The 17,387-nt window shown below is 37.7% G+C and overlaps 1 protein-coding gene across 3 annotated transcripts in view; it reads right to left on the bottom strand.

Annotated features, from left to right (window-relative positions):
• The window catches only part of LOC111155413 (ATPase H+ transporting V1 subunit H), a 194,806-nt gene that overhangs the window by 61,721 nt on the left and 115,698 nt on the right, over positions 1 to 17,387 (bottom strand). For all 3 annotated transcript variants that reach the window (XM_022515546.1, XM_022515549.1, XM_022515548.1), the window contains 2 exons: positions 13,102 to 13,280; positions 10,234 to 10,359 (listed from right to left, as the gene is read on the bottom strand). In XM_022515546.1, coding sequence (XP_022371254.1) covers positions 10,234 to 10,359; positions 13,102 to 13,280 — 305 coding nt within the window. The remainder of the gene's footprint in view (positions 1 to 10,233; positions 10,360 to 13,101; positions 13,281 to 17,387) is intronic.

Here is a 17,387-nt window from a genome sequence, read left to right as displayed (position 1 = left end):
CCTTAGCAGGGAGCCTGCTTCCTACTCTCTCTCTGCCTGCCTCTCTGCCTACTTGTGATCTCTGTCTGTCAAATAAATAAATAAATAAAATAAAATAAAATAAAATAAAAAATGACTAAGAGAAAAGGTTAGGGGGTAGAGTCCACATGCAAGAGTTAGGCTTTTCCCTCCATTTCTTCTTGCGTGCTGGTGGCACCTGCTTTGTCCTCTGTAAACCAACTATGTCATGTACAAAGCAGTTTCACATTCACCATTTTATCAAAATCTCTACGACTTAGGATTATTGATTCTTCCTATTTTACAGAGAGGTAACACCAGAGGCTCAGTGGAATAAAGTGGCCCAATTAAAAAGAAAATAGATTTCAAATTTTAAAAAATAATAAAACTAAAATCATTTTAACAGACCCCAAGCCATAATTAGTGAAAAACATAAGTCAAAGACTAACATATTTAGATGGAACATGTATAAATAACTCTACATAAAGATGCATATACAGATATGTCTATGAATGAGAGAACACTGGAGAGTATATCACCTGACTCTGGTTACCACTGGGGAAGACTATGAGAGAGAACAGCAGTGAAGAAACCTTTTCACTTTACTTCTGTATGCCTACAAGAGTACTTAAATGACATGGCCCAGGCTGTTCTATATAACTTAGAATTCAAAAATTCAGCACACATATTTTTTCTAAGTTACTTAATTTTACTAAGATGCTCAAGAAGTTACTATCCCTTAGAATTCCTAATTTTTTAAATTTAAATTCAATTATCCAACAGATAGTACATCATTAGTTTCAGATGTAGTGTTCAATAATTCATCAGTTGTGCATAACACCCAGTGCTCATCACATTACATGCCCTCCTTAATGCCCATCATACAAGTCCCCATCCTCCCCAACCCTCCTTCCCTCTAGCAACCCTCAGTTTGTTTCCTATAATTAAGAGTCTCTCATGGTTTTTCTCCCTCTCTGATGACTTCCCATTCAGTTTTCCCTCCCTCCCTATGATCCTCTGGGCTGTTTCTTCTATTCCACATATGAGTGAAACCATATGATAATTGGTTTTCTCTCACTGATTTGTTTTGCATAATACCCTCCAGTTCCCTCCACACTGATGTAAATGGTAAGTATTCATCCTTTCTGATGGCTGAGTAATATTCCATTGTATATATATACCACATCTTCTTTATCCATTCATCTGTGGATGGGTACCACTTGGCATCAGGGAAATCAAATCAAAACCATAATGATATACCACCTCACTCAGTCAGAATGGCTAAAATTGTCAAGTCAGGAAACAACAATTGTTGGTGAGGACGTGGAGAAAGGGGAACCCTCTTACAAATGCAAGCTGGTACAGCCACTCTGGAAAACAGTATGGCACTTCTTCAAGAAGTTAAAAATGGAGCTACCCTATGATCTAGCAATTGCACTATACTGGGTATTCACCCCAAAGTAAAATGTATTGATCTGAAGGAGCACCTGCAGCCCAATGTCCACAATAGCCAAACTATAGAATTGCAAATTTAAAGTTCAAAATATTTAACATAAAAAAAGTTTGAAACTATTTAATTGCCTATTTGCATACAAACTCTTCAATTACAAAATACAAACCTTATTTCTTAAGATCTGTATTAGAAAACATCTTGAATCACAATGATATTTGCTCATATCATTTGCATTAAAACAAAAACTTAAATACTTAAAATACTTAAAGTAATAAGAATCTACTTTAATAGTTCAAAAACCTGTACAAGTCTATGAAGCTTGTGTACTTCAGTTTCTGCAGCTCATTTATTTGGTAACATCTCCTAAGAGTATGGTTCAACACTTCTTTGCCTACCTTTTTCGATCATCATCTCAGCATGTCACATATCAAACTCTATAAACAACAGGAAACACTAATAAAAAACCTAACCATCAATCAGGGAATTATTTCTTTAGGAAGTACTTACATGCCTTTTATCTTCCAGACTAATTGAGATATCTGCATTTCCAAATAACAGAAGAGATAAAATGAAGATTTATTATATGCATATATGTTCCAAATTCGATGTAAACATATACCTCACAACAAGAACCCGTAAATGAGAAAATGAGACCCAGAGAAGTTCCGCAGTCTGCCTACAGACACAACAAATGTTGAAACAGATTTGAATCACTAGCTGTTGACTCTAGTCCACGCTAAGCACAACTGCACCATGATGGCAGTTCACTCAACTCAAGCACATGTAAACCCACAAAGAAAAAGCAAGACATACAGTCAATCTCCCATACAGTTACTTTAATTTCAAACTTGCTCTTTTTAAAAGGCCAACTTGCAAAGTATTCTAAAATTACATTTAATTCAGCTGAAACATTTTAATAATTTCAAAAGGTTGAAGTACTTTGATGTTATTTTTATTATTTTGAATTTTTATTAAGATATCATTTTAGGAAATAAGAAAATATCAACATAAGATTCCCTAAAAGCATAACAGAATATTTGTTCTGAGTACCTTAAACCAGAAACTAGCAAATTATAGCTGAAGTCCAAAGCCAGCAGCTTCCTGTTTTTGTACATGAAGTTTCATCAGAACACAATCACACTCATTAGTTTACATACTGTCCACAATTCCCTTAGCACTTCAGTACTGATGCTCAGTAGTTGTGACAGAGAACAAATGGCTCACAGAGTCTCCACTGTTTACTTTCTGGGCCTTTACAGAAAAAGTTTGCCAATGCCTGCCTTATACAACCTGAGCCATTCTTCATATAGCAGAGACCTTTGATACTCAAAATATGGCCTGCAAAATCACAGCATTGGTATCAGCTTAGAAATGCTGAATTACAGAACAAATCCTAGATCTCCAGAGCTAGAATATGCATTTTAACAAGATCTCCATTAACATTTGAAAAATATAGTCTTAGACTCAAAAAAATGGTGAAGTAACTAAAATCAAATCTAGAAAATATGGAAATGATTTTAATGGCTATCCTTTACGACCATTTAGGCCACTGAATATGTTCATCAACAATGAAAATATTTTTGTATTATTATGTGTAAACTGAGCATGCTTTCCATTTCTATATTCAAGTCATCAATGAAAATTTTCAAAAGAATAGGTTCAAAAAAAGAGATTCTGTGGTAAGCAAAAAAAGAGCTCCCTCCAACTCTTCTCTGAATATGGTGTTTTTTTTTTTTTTTTTACATTTTTAAAATTTTTTTTATTACGTTATGTTAGTCTCCATATGGTACATCATTAGTTTTTTTTTTATTTAATTTTTTTTCAGTGTTCCATAATTCATTGTTTATGCACCACACGCAGTGCTCCATGCAATACGTGCCCTCCTTAATACCCACCACCCGGCTCACCCAACCCCACACCCCCTCCTCTCCAAAACCTCAATTTGTTTCTCAGAGTCCACAGTCTCTCATGGTCTGTCTTCCCCTCTGATTTCCCCCAACTCACTCCTTCTCTCCATCTCCCCATGTCCTCCGTGTTATTTCTTATGCTCCACAAGTTAAGTGAAACCATATGATAATTGACTCTCTCCACAAGTAAGTGAAACCATATGATAATTGACTTATTTCACTCAGCTTAATCTCTTCCAGTCCCGTCCATATTGACATAAAAGTTGGTTATTCATCCTTTCTAATGAGTGTGTAATATTCCATTGTATATATGGACCATATCTTCTTTTTTTATTTAATTTCTTTTCAGTGTAACAGAATTCATTGTTTATGCACCACACCCAGTATGCAGTATGTGCCCTACATAATATCCACTACCAGGCTCCCCCAACCTCCCATCCTTCACCCCTTCAAAGCCCTCAGATTGTTTTTCAGAGTCCATAGTCTCTCATGGTTCATCTCCCCTCCAATTTCCCTCAACTCCTTTCTCCTCTCCATCTCCCCATGTCCTCCGTGTTATTTGTTATGCTCCAAAAATAAGTGAAACCATATGGTAATTGACTCTCTCTGCTTGACTTATTTCACTTAGCATAATCTCGTCCAGTACCATCCATGTTGATACAAAAGTTGGGTATTCATCCTTTCTGATGGAGGCATAATACTCCATAGTATATATGGACCACATCTTCCTTATCCATTCATCCGTTGAAAGGCATCTTGGTTCTTTCCACAGTTTGGCGACTGTGGCCATTGCTGATACGAACATTGAGGTACAGATGGCCCTTCTTTTCACTACATCTGTATCTTTGGGGTAAATACCTAGTAGTGCAATTGCAGGGTCATAGGGAAGCTCTATTTTTAATTTCTTGAGGAATCTCCACACTGTTCCCAAATTGGCTACACCAACTTGCATTCCCACCAAAGTGTAAGAGGGTTCCCCTTTCTCCACATCCTCTCCAACACACGTTGTTTCCTGTCTTGTTAATTTTGGCCGTTCTAACTGGTGTAAGGAGGTATCTCAATGTGGTTCTAATTTGAGTCTCCCTGATGGCTAGTGATGATGAACATTTTTTCATGTGTCTGATAGCCATTTGTGTGTCTTCATTGGAGAAGTGTCTGTTCACGTCTTCTGCCCATTTTTTGACATGACTATCTGTCTTGTGTGTGTTTAGTTTGAGAAGTTCTTTATATATCCTGGATATCAGCTTTTTGTCTGTACTATCATTTGCAAATATCTTCTCCCATTCCGTGGGTTGCCTCTTTCTTTTGTTGACTGTTTCCTTTGCTGTGCAAAAGCTTTTGATCTTGATGAAGTCCCAAAAGTTCATTTTCGCTTTTGTTTCCTTTGCCTTTGGAGACATATCTTGAAAGAATTTGCTGTGGATGATATCTAAGAGGTTACTGCCTATGTTCTCCTCTAGGATTCCGATGGATTCCTGTCTCACATTGAGGTCTTTTATCCATTTTGAGTTTATCTTTGTGTACGGTGTAAGAGAATGGTCGCGTTTCATCCTTCTACATAGCTGTCCAGTTTTCCCAGCACCATTTATTGAAGAGACCGTCTTTTTTCCACTGTATATTTTTTCCTGTTTTGTCAAAGATTATTTGACCATAGAGTTGAGGGTCCATATCTGGGCTCTCTACTCTGTTCCACTAGTCTATGTGTCTGTTTTTATGCCAGTACCATGCTATCCTGGTGATCACAGCTTTGTAGTAAAACTTGAAATCAGGCAATGTGATGCCGCCAGTTTTGTTTTTCTTTTTCAACATTTCCTTAGCAATTCAGGGTCTCTTCTGATTCGATACAAATTTTAGGATTATTTGCTCTAGCTCTTTGAAAAATACCGGTGGAATTTTTATCAGAATGGCATTAAAAGCACAGATTGCTCTAGGCAGTATAGACATTTTAACAATGTTTATTCTTCCGATCCAAGAGCATGGAATGGTCTTCCATCTTTTTGTGTCTTCTTCAATTTCTTTCATGAGTGTTCTGTAGTTCCTCGAGTACAGATCCTTTACCTCTTTGGTTAGGTTTGTTCCCAGGTATTTTATGGTTCTTGGTGCTATAGTAAATGGAATCGATTCTCTAATTTCCCTTTCTGTATTTTCATTGTTAGTGTATAAGAAAGCCACATTGACTTTGTATCCTGCCACGTTACTGAATTGCTGTATGGGTTCTAGTAGTTTGGGGGTGGAGTCTTTTGGGTTTTCCATATAAAGAATCATGTCATCTGCAAAGAGAGAGAGTTTGACTTCTTCATTGCCAATTTGGATACCTTTTATTTCTCTTTGTTGTCTGCTGTTTCTAGGACTTCTAATACTATATTGAACAAGAGTGGTAAGAGAAGGCATCCTTGTCATGTTCCTGATCTCAACGGGAAGGCTGCGAGCTTTTTCCCATTGAGGATGATATTTGCTGTGGGTTTTTCATAGATAGATTTTATGAAGTTCAGGAATGTTCCCTCTATCCCTATACTTTGAAGCGTTTTAATCAGGAACAGATGCTGGATTTTGTCAAATGCTTTTTCTGCATCAATTGAAAGGACCATGTGGTTCTTCTCTCTTCTCTTATTGATTTGTTCTATCACATTGATTGATTTGCAAATGATGAACCATCCTTGCAACCCAGGGATGAGTCCCATCTGGTCATGGTGGATAATCTTTTTAATGTGCTGTTGGATCCTATTTGCTAGGATGTATCTTGATATCTTTGTTAATGGACTCAACTTTCCTAAGATAAAGGGGGATTAAAAACTGGTTTACCTATAGGGGTAGTATTGATTGGGGAAAGGGAATTACCTTGAAGATTAACTCTATATGAATATTTTTTTTAAAAAAGAATAAACTAAAATAAAATTTTAAAAAAATTTAAAAATAGAAAAGCAGAAGAAAAACACAGGTATATGTATCAAAAAGTTCAGGTTAGGGGCGCCTGGGTGGATCAGTGGGTTAAGCCTCTGCCTTGGGCTCAGGTCATGATCTCAGGGTCCTGGGATTGAGCCCCTCATTCGGCTCTCTGCTCGGCGGGGAGCCTGCCTCCCCTTCTCTCTCTGCCTGAATCTCTGCCTACTTGTGATCTCTCCCTCTCTGTCAAATAAAAAAAAAAAGTTCAGGTTAAAAGGTTATTGTGGAATTTGATGTACTGGACATCTCACTGTGATGGTAAATAGGTTAAAAAGTTATATATATATATAGAGAGAGAGAGAGACAGAGAGAGAGAAAGAGAGAGAGAAATGAACCAGAATTGTGGGAATGAATTAAAAATAAAAGTTGTATCTATGAAGTAGTGGTGGTTGTCCTGTCTTTTTTGGGGGGGGTTAGTTTTCTGGGGGAGGGGCCTGCTGCAAGGGTTTTCAGGCAATGTCCCTAGAGTTAAGTCCTCCTGCCCCCATCAAGGGGGTGGGCTCTGAGGAAACCGGTTTTTCAGGCTTTTGTTCTCTGGAGATTTTGTTTGTTTGTTCATTTGTTTTCTCTCTCCTTGGCAGCTTTTGATGGTTTTTGGAGGTTTATAGGAAAGAAACTGCACCCAGACTTCCCTCTCAGAGAGAAGCCTCAGTCTGTTCCCCTCTGGGTGCTCCAGAGCACATAAACTCCCCCTCGGCCGCTGGCAGAACACGTTCCCAGGCATGTTCCCAGTCACGGTCTACGGGGTCACAGGAACTCCTGCTTGTACCCAAAACCACCATAACCTCGGCTGTCTGGGCAGCTCCAGACCACCGGAGAGGTTCTAAGCAGTGAGAGCGCACTGAGATTTTCCCGCTGGCCCAGGCTGGGAGTGTTCAGACTCCCCGGTCCAAGGGAGTGCTGGCTGGCCCCTGCAGGCACCTCTCTCAGGCAGGGGTGTGGGGGGCGACTCAGACTCTGGTAGCATGGTACGCGTGGAGAGTGCAAAAGGCTGTGGTTCTGCCAGCTGGGGAGGCTCCCTGCCCTTCACAAGAGCCACCACCCAGAGGCTCTCAGGGACTAAGACCTGGTTTCTTCGCAGCACTCTCTCTGGCTCAGCACCACGGGTGGCTGTCCTGGGTCTGGGGACTTAAACCCCTGTCCCTAACCACCCTGATTCCCACAATTTCCCCCCACGATCCTTTGCTCTTTGAGTGCTTTCAACCAGACTCCAAGTTAAAGCTGGTCCCCAGTCGCAGGACACTCTTGTATTGGGGTATTACTTTCCAATGGGTCGCTTCTGGTGGCTCCATCCCCGTTTTGTTTATCTTCCGATATCAGTCCAATGTTCCCACTCCCCTTTACCTGCCCCCATAGAGATCAAGTGTATAATTCTAATCTCAGGATGATTTCATGGGTGATCAGAGTTCTTTGGTAGATAATCAGCTCACTTTAGGGTACAGGTTGAAACGGCGCCTCCTCCTACTTCCCTGCCATCTTGTCTCCCCCCTCAATACAGGTGTTAAGTCAACAATAGATTCATTAATCAAGAGCCAAATCTCAATTACCACATTAACCACAGCTGAGATTCTGTCAGACACTCCAATGGGATCAAGACAGCAACACAGCTTTGGGGTTAGAAGAAATGTGAATTCTGACTCTGACATCTGGTTGAAAATGTAATCTTGGAAAGTAGGCTTATTCAAATCCAAAACAGAATTTATATTATTATTCTGACTGATCACTCCACAAATTTGTTCTTGTTCACTTTCACAATGTTTTTCCTCTGTTTTAAAAGCTTGTTTGCACCTTCAGATTCTGCTTTTATTTTTAACATCTTAATTTTATTTTATTTTTTTCAGTGTTCCAAGAATCATTGTTTATACACCACACCCAGTGCTCCATGCAATACATGGCCTCCTTAATACACACCACCAGGCTCACCCATCCCCCACCCTCAACCCCTCCAAAACCCTCAGTTTGTTTCTCAGAGTCCACAGTCTCTCATGCTTCCCCTCCAATTTACCCCACTTCACTTTTCCTTTCCTTCTCCTAATGTCTTCCATGTTATTCCTTATGCTCCATAAGTAAGTGAAACCATATGAAATTACCATCTGCATGGTTTCTTACATTTCAGAATATTTCCTTATTGAAAATACGTACTTATTTCAAAATTTTAACATGTAAGACTACAAAGTACTTTCTGTATACTATCATACTAAAATTGATCGAGAAAAAATGAACTTACACTGTATACTTGTAAGTTTGAAATTACCTGATAAAAGAGGTCAAAGTCTCAGGTAAGTACAGTTCTCCACAGATAAAAAGAAGGCTAGTATTCACTGGGTTTTGTGGTTTTTTTTTTTTTAACAACAGAATGAAGATTTCTTCTGTATCTATTTTATCAGCTAGTTTGAAGAGCGGCACTAGCATGCCTCTCCTTGCCAATCATTTCCATACAGACGACTTATAAGAACAGAAGCTGAGGGGGTAGCTGGGTGGCTCAGTCAGTTAAGTGTCTGACTCCTGATTTCAGCTCAGGTCATGATCTCAGGGTCATGTTAAGCCTCATATCAGGAGTCTGCTTGTCCCTCCTCCGCCCCCTCACCCGCTCCCAACTCACACAAATATATACACTCATGCTCTCTTTCTTTAAAATAAATAAATTTTTTAAATCTTTAAAAGAAAAAAAGAATGGAAACTAAGAACAAACAATGACTTCAAATTTCTCTAAAACTGAAGTTCGACATGTCATTGTTTCTGGTTATTTACAAAAACCACAAAGGCTCGTAAGAAGGTAAAGAGTAATATAAAGGAACCACAAAATTTAAAACCTAATGACAGAAAACAGAACATGCAAAAGGCTCTTTAAGTGTATCATAATAAAAATACACATAATGCTTTAGTAATAATTTATAAAACAGCTCCCCTCCATTATATTCAAGTTCTCCAAAAACTAGATTTAAAAGCATTATTCAAGCTCATTTTGCTACTTTTAAAAACTCAAAGGAGCACAACAATGCTGAAAAGATAATCCACTTCTTCCCCCATCCATTCTCCATCAGTCGCCAGTGTCTATCAATCACTTACTCTGGTTTGCCAAATGTTTAAATAAGCATAATGTATCCTTTTTGGTAATACAGGGAAAATAAGTATAAACAATAAGGATAAATCTGTGTAAGGTCTACATAAAACTGCCCACTGGACACTTATATATATTTCGTCTCCTCCTTCTAGATATCTCATTAAAATGACAATAAAAGAGTTTTTTTTTCTTTTTTTTTCTTCAAGTTTTTATTTCAATTCCGGAGGAGAGTATGCCTTCTTGAAAGGCCCTAGGGGGGCCTTTTTGGCTCAGTGGTTATGTGTCTTACTCTTGGTTTTGGCTCAGGGTCTTGAGGGTCTCCATCTCAGGGTCTTGAGATGGAGCCCGGCTTCGGGCTCCAAGCTCAGAGTGGAGTGGGCTTGAGATTCTTTCTCCCCTCTCTCCCTCCTCCTCTGAGCACCCGCACCCTGCTCGTAGGAACACTGTCTCTCTCACTCTCTCTTTCAAATAAATAAATAAAATCTTTAAAAAAGGGTGTTTTTTAAAAAGATTTTTATTTATTTATTTGAGAGAGAAAGTGCCCACAAGAAAGAATGAACAGGGGAGAGGGACAATCAGGCTCCCCGCTGAGCAGTGTTCATGACCTGAGCTGAAGGCAGATGCTTAACTGACTGAACCACCCAGGTGCCCCTAAAAAAATTTTTTAGATGCTTGAACAGTCGATTCTGGAAAAACATATATCCAAATGACCAATAAGAATATGACAATGTATCCAACCACATAGGAAACAAGAAAATACAAATTAAAATCATGAAATGGCTAAAAATTTTTAAAGACTAACAAAAACATGTTGGCAAGGATGTGGTACAACAGGTATTAACAGTGTAAACTGGAATTTAACGACTTACTTTAAGAGCTCATAATTCTTCTCATTCAACCTCACAGCATTTTCTCTCCAAAATTTCTCAGATTTGTGCACAGGACTCCACTCCAATCTTCCAGATTTAAGTTCTGAACTGTATTCATCAAATGAGCTAAAAAAATTTTTAAAGAATTCAAAGTTTAGGAGAATCTAAGAGTTACTCGAAACTTAAGCAAAATAAAACATTTTTACCATGTCAACTATACCTTAGTAGGAAAAAAAAAAATCTTCACTGATGATTTAACTGCAAAGACTGACAAACCTTTGTACATTAACAAACTACCACTAAACAGTTTCAACAGCTTGAATAATCTTTAATAAATCATGTGAAATTTATTCAAGGTCCTAATGTCCAATATTCCTGTCAATTTGAATGTTCATCATGAGATATTAAAAGGAGCACCTGCTTTCAAATCTTCATCCTAATAAATAAATGAATACCAGCAAAGTATCTGATAATCTAGCAGTTTCCACCATGCCACTTAAAATACTACATCTGCCGCCCACTAGATACATTAATGTAAATTTATATAAAAGTATGTTACCTAAATATAAAATAAAATAGCATTTTCTAATACTACAAATGTCAAAAACCATACACCACACTATACAAATAAAAATACACATATGAATATAATATTGAATAATGTGATTACATACACTGCAGAGTTAATTCACTAAATTAACACATTACAGATTAATTGAAAACAAAAAACCCTGTGCATATAGCAAACTGCAATGCAATTTAATTCAAAAATCATTCACTATGTATCAAGTAACTTAACTATTCAAAATTTTATAATATAAAACATGTTTAATGTTGTTAGCCAGTGGACAGTGATAGGACAAGCTTGAATATCCCTTCAAGTGAAAAACTTAAAAAAGAATTAGCCATTTCAATACTGATTGGTAATTCGTAATAACCAGGATTTTACTGGTCAAGTTGAACAGAGTGTCTTGTTGAATAAAATAGTAATTCATTTTAATGTAAAGCCAGTCTGTGTAAGAAGTAAGCTAATATCATTTAATATTAATATCCTAAACCTGTAACAGGAAAACAGAGACAAAGCTCTTTTACCTGCTCCCATCACCCTACTGGCATTAATGTAAATACCAGTATTTTTCAAATTACCAAATTCAACATGAAAAAATCAGTAAGTATTAAAAATCGGCAAAAAAAAAAAAAATTGGCTAACATGGATTAAATAACTTAGAAAGCTAAGTATCACTAATATTATTTTTTAAAGAGATCTTAAATCATTATTACAGGAGAACTGATAATAAATTTTTTAAATGAACTTATAAAACATAATTTATAAAAATTGCAAGTCTACTGCTGGCCGGGCTACTTTATTACAATCAATTTATTCATATTTAAAATTATATTTAAAATTTATTCATATTTAAAATTATATATTCATATATAAAATTATATATAAAAATATATAAATTCATATTTAAAATCATATTTAAAATATTTAAAATTAAAATTATATATACTTAAAATATATATTTAAAATTAAAATCATTCACTTCTCTCCACAAAACTCCATTACAAATCACTGATGTGAGTGATACACCCTTCTCCATAAAAGCATTTGGGCCTTGGGATTACAAACTGCATTGCATTATCTCATAAATTTACATTTCTGGAACACATACTATACTGAAGGCTAGACACTTGCTAGACACTTGAAAACTCACAACAAATCCTACAAGGTTAGAATTTTCATTGCTATTTTACCAAAAGGAAAACTGACACTTTAAAAAGTCAAGAAGCTTGTGAAGGCTACACAGGAAGAAAGTAGCCAAACAATTCAAACTTGGCTCAGCCTAGCTCCCAAACCCAAACCAACTACAAAGAAAGATCTACTTCTAGACAGTAATTCTCTTCTAAAGATTTATCAATAGTTTAAAAACAAAGAATACATAGATTTAGGGGAAAGACCACCAATACATTATGAAATAAAAAGGAACAAGGTCCAGAAGAGTATACAGAACCCCATTTGTATGTGTGTTTAGCATGCTGGAGGGGCAGAGCTAGGATTTTTTGGAAGTAAACACAGGAAATGAGGCTGGGGACAACTATGTGGAGGAGACATGAAGTCCCTTCTGAACTACACAAGGATTTTTTTTTTCTTATTGCATTGTACATCATTTGCATAATTTTTAATATAAAAAATAAATAGAGGCACCTGGGTGGCTCAGTTGTTTAGGCGTCCAACTCTTGATTTCCACTCAGATCATGATCTCAGGTTCTTGAGATCAAGCATCATACTGGGCTCATGCTGGGAATGGAGACTGCTTGAGGTTCTTTCTCTCCCTCTCCATTTGCCCCTCCTACCCAACCACCCCCACACCTGCCCCCCCACACACACAAACACACTGCGTGCTCTCTCGCTCTCTAAAAAATAAAAAATAGATGATACCAATAGGAACTTACAAAAGCAGGAAAAAAAAAATACTCATTTCATTTATGACCAAACCTCCTCCACAAATTAACCGGTACTGCTTAAAAAGATTCTAAACCGGGGGAGATTCTTAAGGGGTTCTAGGGTGACATGAACATCCTATGGGAGTACAACCAGTCAGATTTCAGATAAGAGAATGGTGGGAATTTCCCCAAAAGAGAAGAGATAATACATAGCTATAATTAACTGCTACCATAGTGATGAGCCAGTCTGTTTTGAGTTTTTGTCCCTCATATCCCCCAATCCTTAACAGAAGACACAAGAGTTTTAGTGAACTCTTTTGAGTTTATGGTTAGTAACAAATTAAGACTTTCTTAAAATACTAGGAAACTCAAACAAGGCCCTATATATCCAGCCTGTAAGAATTTTTAAAAATTACATACCTAAGATCTTGGACACTCTCACCAAGTTTTTCCAAAAGAAATTTTATATCTTCACTGATATCTTCATCATCATACTTCTGCTGTTCCAAGTTCTCCAACTGTTTCAGAACTTTGCACTGAATCATAGCCAGAGCATATTCTTGGCGAGTTTCTCTTTCAGTCGATTTTTCCAAAAAGTTCTGAGTTAGACAAAGACATGAAAAACTGTGTAATTTCTTACATGTGATAGTCTCAGGTCTCTGAACTTTCTCTTGCACTTTCTCTCCTCCTCTATTCTCAAGTTAACTATCACCTTAATGCAATGACTGTATCACAGATCATTATTTCTTTGCTGTACACTTGTCCCATAATAAAATCGAACTTCTGATTCCTTGCTTACTTCCTGGCTTAACCAAACATTTTAAATTACTGACCCAGACAAGTCTCAAAACACTGAATATGTTTACAACTAAATCCATCAAAGCCTTTCTCACAGCCTGTTCCTGAGCTTCTGAGAGTTCCCAGTGAACTCTCTGTTTGTTCATTAGCCACCTAGAGTACTCAGGATACTAAGAGTTTCTTCAAGTATCTCTATTAGAAGTTCTCAGTCAGTCTCCTTCTTTCCCTTCCAATTAACCTAAAAGGGACAAAGGGTAGTGTAATTTAAAAAAAAAAAAAAAAACCTCTCTTGCTTGAACAATTATGAGAAGAGTTTTGTGACATCCTGGAAAATCCCCTAGTTTTCTTCTGTGATTTTTCCATTTATTAAGTACTTACAAAAAGAGCAACAGAAGCCTAAATACACTTGACCCAAAAACAACATGGGTTTGTCTTGTGCAGGCCCACGTACATGAGGATGTTTTCAAAATTCCAGTACAGTACTGGAAATGTATTTTCTCTTCCTCATGATTTTCTTAACACTTTCTTCTTTCTAGTTTACTTTATTGTAAGAATACAGTAATATAATACATATAATATATAAAATATGTATACTTGGCCATTTATTTTATCAGTAAGGCTTCCAGTCAACAATACGCTATTCATTATTAAGTTCTGGGGAAGTCTAAAGTTATACATGGATTTTTTTAACACCACAGGGGGTCAGCACTCTTACCTCTACATTGTATAACTGTATTTATACAAATAAACTGTTCATTAAATTGACCAGTATTTCTAAGCGAAGACCATGTTCAGGCTTAGGGACAAAAACAAGCTCTGAAGAAAGCTTTCACCAAGATGGTAAAGAAGACCTGTCAAATGCCTCCCCTCAACCCCACCAAAAAAATCCTATAATAACAATTTCAAGTCAACAATACCAAAATATGAAATTTTTAAAATTTATTTTTGTAGACAAATTATATTCCTAATAATTATACTAAATAAACACAGAAGGAAATTTAACTTAACATATGGAAATTAGTGAAGTCAATCCTTACCAAAATTCCAATGACATTTTTCATAGGAGTAGAAAAAACAATCCTAAAATTTGTGTGGAATCACAAAAAACCATGAATAGCCAAAGCAGTCTTGAGAAAGAACAACGAAGCTGGAAACATGATACTTCCTGATTTAACTAAACTACAAAGCTATATTGATCAAAATAGTATAGCAGTAGCATAAAATAGACACACAGACTAGATGAGCAGAAGAAAGAACCCAAATAAAAAACCCCACGTATAAAGTCAGCTAGTATTTGACATGGGAGCCAAGAATACTCAATGTGGAAAGGATAGTCTTTGCAACAACATTAGGAAAACTGGATAACAACATGCAGAAAAATGAAAATGGAGCCCTATCTCACACTACTCACAAAAATTAACTCAAAACGGATTTAAAGACTTAACCATAAGATCGGAAGCTATCAAATTCCTAAAAGAATACATGGGGGAAAGCTCCCTGACCCTGGTCTTGGCAACAATCTTTTATATATGACACTAAAGCATAGTCAACAAAAGCAAAAATCAACAAGAAGGTAACATCAAACTAAAAAGGTCTGCACAGTCTCCTAGATCCACTACATTTAAGAGATTCTGCACAGGAAAAAAATAAAAATAAACAAAATAAACAAAATGAAAAGGTATCCTATAGGATGGGAGAAAATATTTGCAAAATATGTACCTGACAAGAGGTTAATATATGAAAACTCCTACAACTCAATAACAACAAAATTTTAATATGGGCAGAGTATCTGAACAGACATTTTTTCAAAGAAGGCATACAAAAGACCAACAGGTACATAAGAATATCACCAGTCATCCGAGAAATACAAATCAAAACCACAATGAAATATCACTTCACAGGGTGGCCTGGATGGCTAAGTCATTAAGTGTCTGTTTTCCACTCAGGTCCTGATCCCAGGGTCCTGGGATGGAGCCCTGCACCAGGCTCCCTGCTCAGCAGGAAACCTGCTTCTCCCTCTCCCACAACCCCTGCTTCTGTTCCCTCTCTCACTGTGTCTCTCTCTGTCAAGTATATAAATAAAATCTTTAAAAAAAAAAAAAGGGAGGGAGGAGTCAAGATGGCGGAGAAGTAGCAGGCTGAGACTACTTCAGGAGCGGAGATCAGCTAGATAGCTTATCTAAAGATTGCAAACACCTACAAATCCAACGGGAGATTGAAGAAGAAGAAGAACAGCAATTCTAGAAACAGAAAATCAACCACTTTATGAAAGGTAGGACTGGCGGAGAAGTGAATCCAAAGCGACGGGAAGATAGACTGCGGAGGGAGGGGCCGGATCCCAGCAAGCGGCAGAGCAACGGAGCACAAAATCAGGACTTTTAAAAGTCAGTTCCGCTGAGGGACATCGCTCCAGAGGCTTAACCGGATGAAGACCACGCGGGGGTCAGCGTGGCCTCAGGTCCCACAGGGTCACAGAAGGATCGGGGGTGTCTGAGTGTCGCAGAGCTTACAGGTATTAGAACGGGGAAGCCAGCTACAGAGACAGAGCCGAGGAGTGAGCTCTAAGCTCGGGGTTACCTTGAACCGGTCGCAGGCTCAGTCAGCTTGGAGTGTGGCCGGAGGCAGGGTGACGGGAGTAATTGGGCGCTGTTCTCTGAGGGCGCACTAAGGAGTGGGGCCCCGGGCTCTCGGCTCCTCCCGGCCGGAGACCGGGAGGCCGCCATCTTCATTCCCGTCCTCCGGAACTCTACAGAAAGCGCTCAGGGAACAAAAGCTCCCGAAAGCAAACCCAAGAGGATTACTCAGCCCAGCCCCCGGTAAGGGCGGTGCAATTCCGCCTGGGGCAAAGACACTTGAGAATCACTACGACAGGCCCCTCCCCCAGAAAAGCAACAAGAAACCCAGCCAGGACCAAGTTCACCTACCAAGGACTGCAGTTTCAATACCAAGGAGAGCAGCGGAATTCCAGAGGAGGAGAAAGCAAAGCACGGAACTCATGGCTTTCTCCCCATGATTCTTTAGCCTTGCAATTAATTTAATTTTTTTTTCTTTTTCAATTTTTTTCTCTTCTTCTGCCAAATTTTTTTTAACTTTTACCCTTTTCTTTTTTAACGTTTTTAAACTAGTTTATCTAATATATATATTTTTTTATTTTTATATTTTTTCTTTATTCGTTTTCTTTTTTTAATTGTTTTTGTTTTTTGTTTTTCTTTCTGAACCTCTTTCTGAAGGTTTCTCCCCCCTCACGATTTGGGATCTCTTCTGATTTGGCTAAAGCATATTTTCCTGGGGTTGTTGCCACCCTTTTAGTATTTTACTTGCTCCTTCACATACTCTTATCTGGACAAAATGACAAGGCGGAAAAATTCACCACAAAAAAGAGAACAAGAGGCAGTACCAAAGGCTAGGGACCTAATCAATACAGACATTGGTAATATGTCAGATCTAGAGTTCAGAATGATGATTCTCAAGGTTCTAGCCGGGCTCGAAAAAGGCATGGAAGATATTAGAGAAACCCTCCTGGGAGATATAAAAGCCCTTTCTGGAGAAATAAAAGAACTAAAATCTAACAAAGTTTGAAATCAAAAAAGCTATTAATGAGGTGCAATCAAAAATGGAGGCTCTCACTGCTAGGATAAATGAGGCAGAAGAAAGAATTAGCGATATAGAAGACCAAATGACAGAGAATAAAGAAGCTGAGCAAAAGAGTGACAAAAAGCTACTGGACCAAGAGGGGAGAATTTGAGAGATAAGTGATACCACGAGGGGAGAATTCGAGAGATAAGTGACACCATAAGATGAAACAACATTAGAATAATTGGGATTCCAGAAGAAGACGAAACAGAGAGGGGAGCAGAAGGTATATTGGAAAGAATTATTGGAGAGAATTTACCCAATATGGCAAAGGG

The sequence above is a fragment of the Enhydra lutris genome, unplaced genomic scaffold (genome assembly GCF_002288905.1).
Source record: "Enhydra lutris kenyoni isolate GAN:26980312 unplaced genomic scaffold, ASM228890v2 scaffoldscaffold41, whole genome shotgun sequence".
In the NCBI taxonomy this organism is placed as follows: Eukaryota; Metazoa; Chordata; class Mammalia; order Carnivora; family Mustelidae; genus Enhydra; species Enhydra lutris.
The sequence above is the reverse complement of the archived record's forward strand: the minus strand, read 5'-3'. Positions and strand labels throughout refer to the sequence as shown.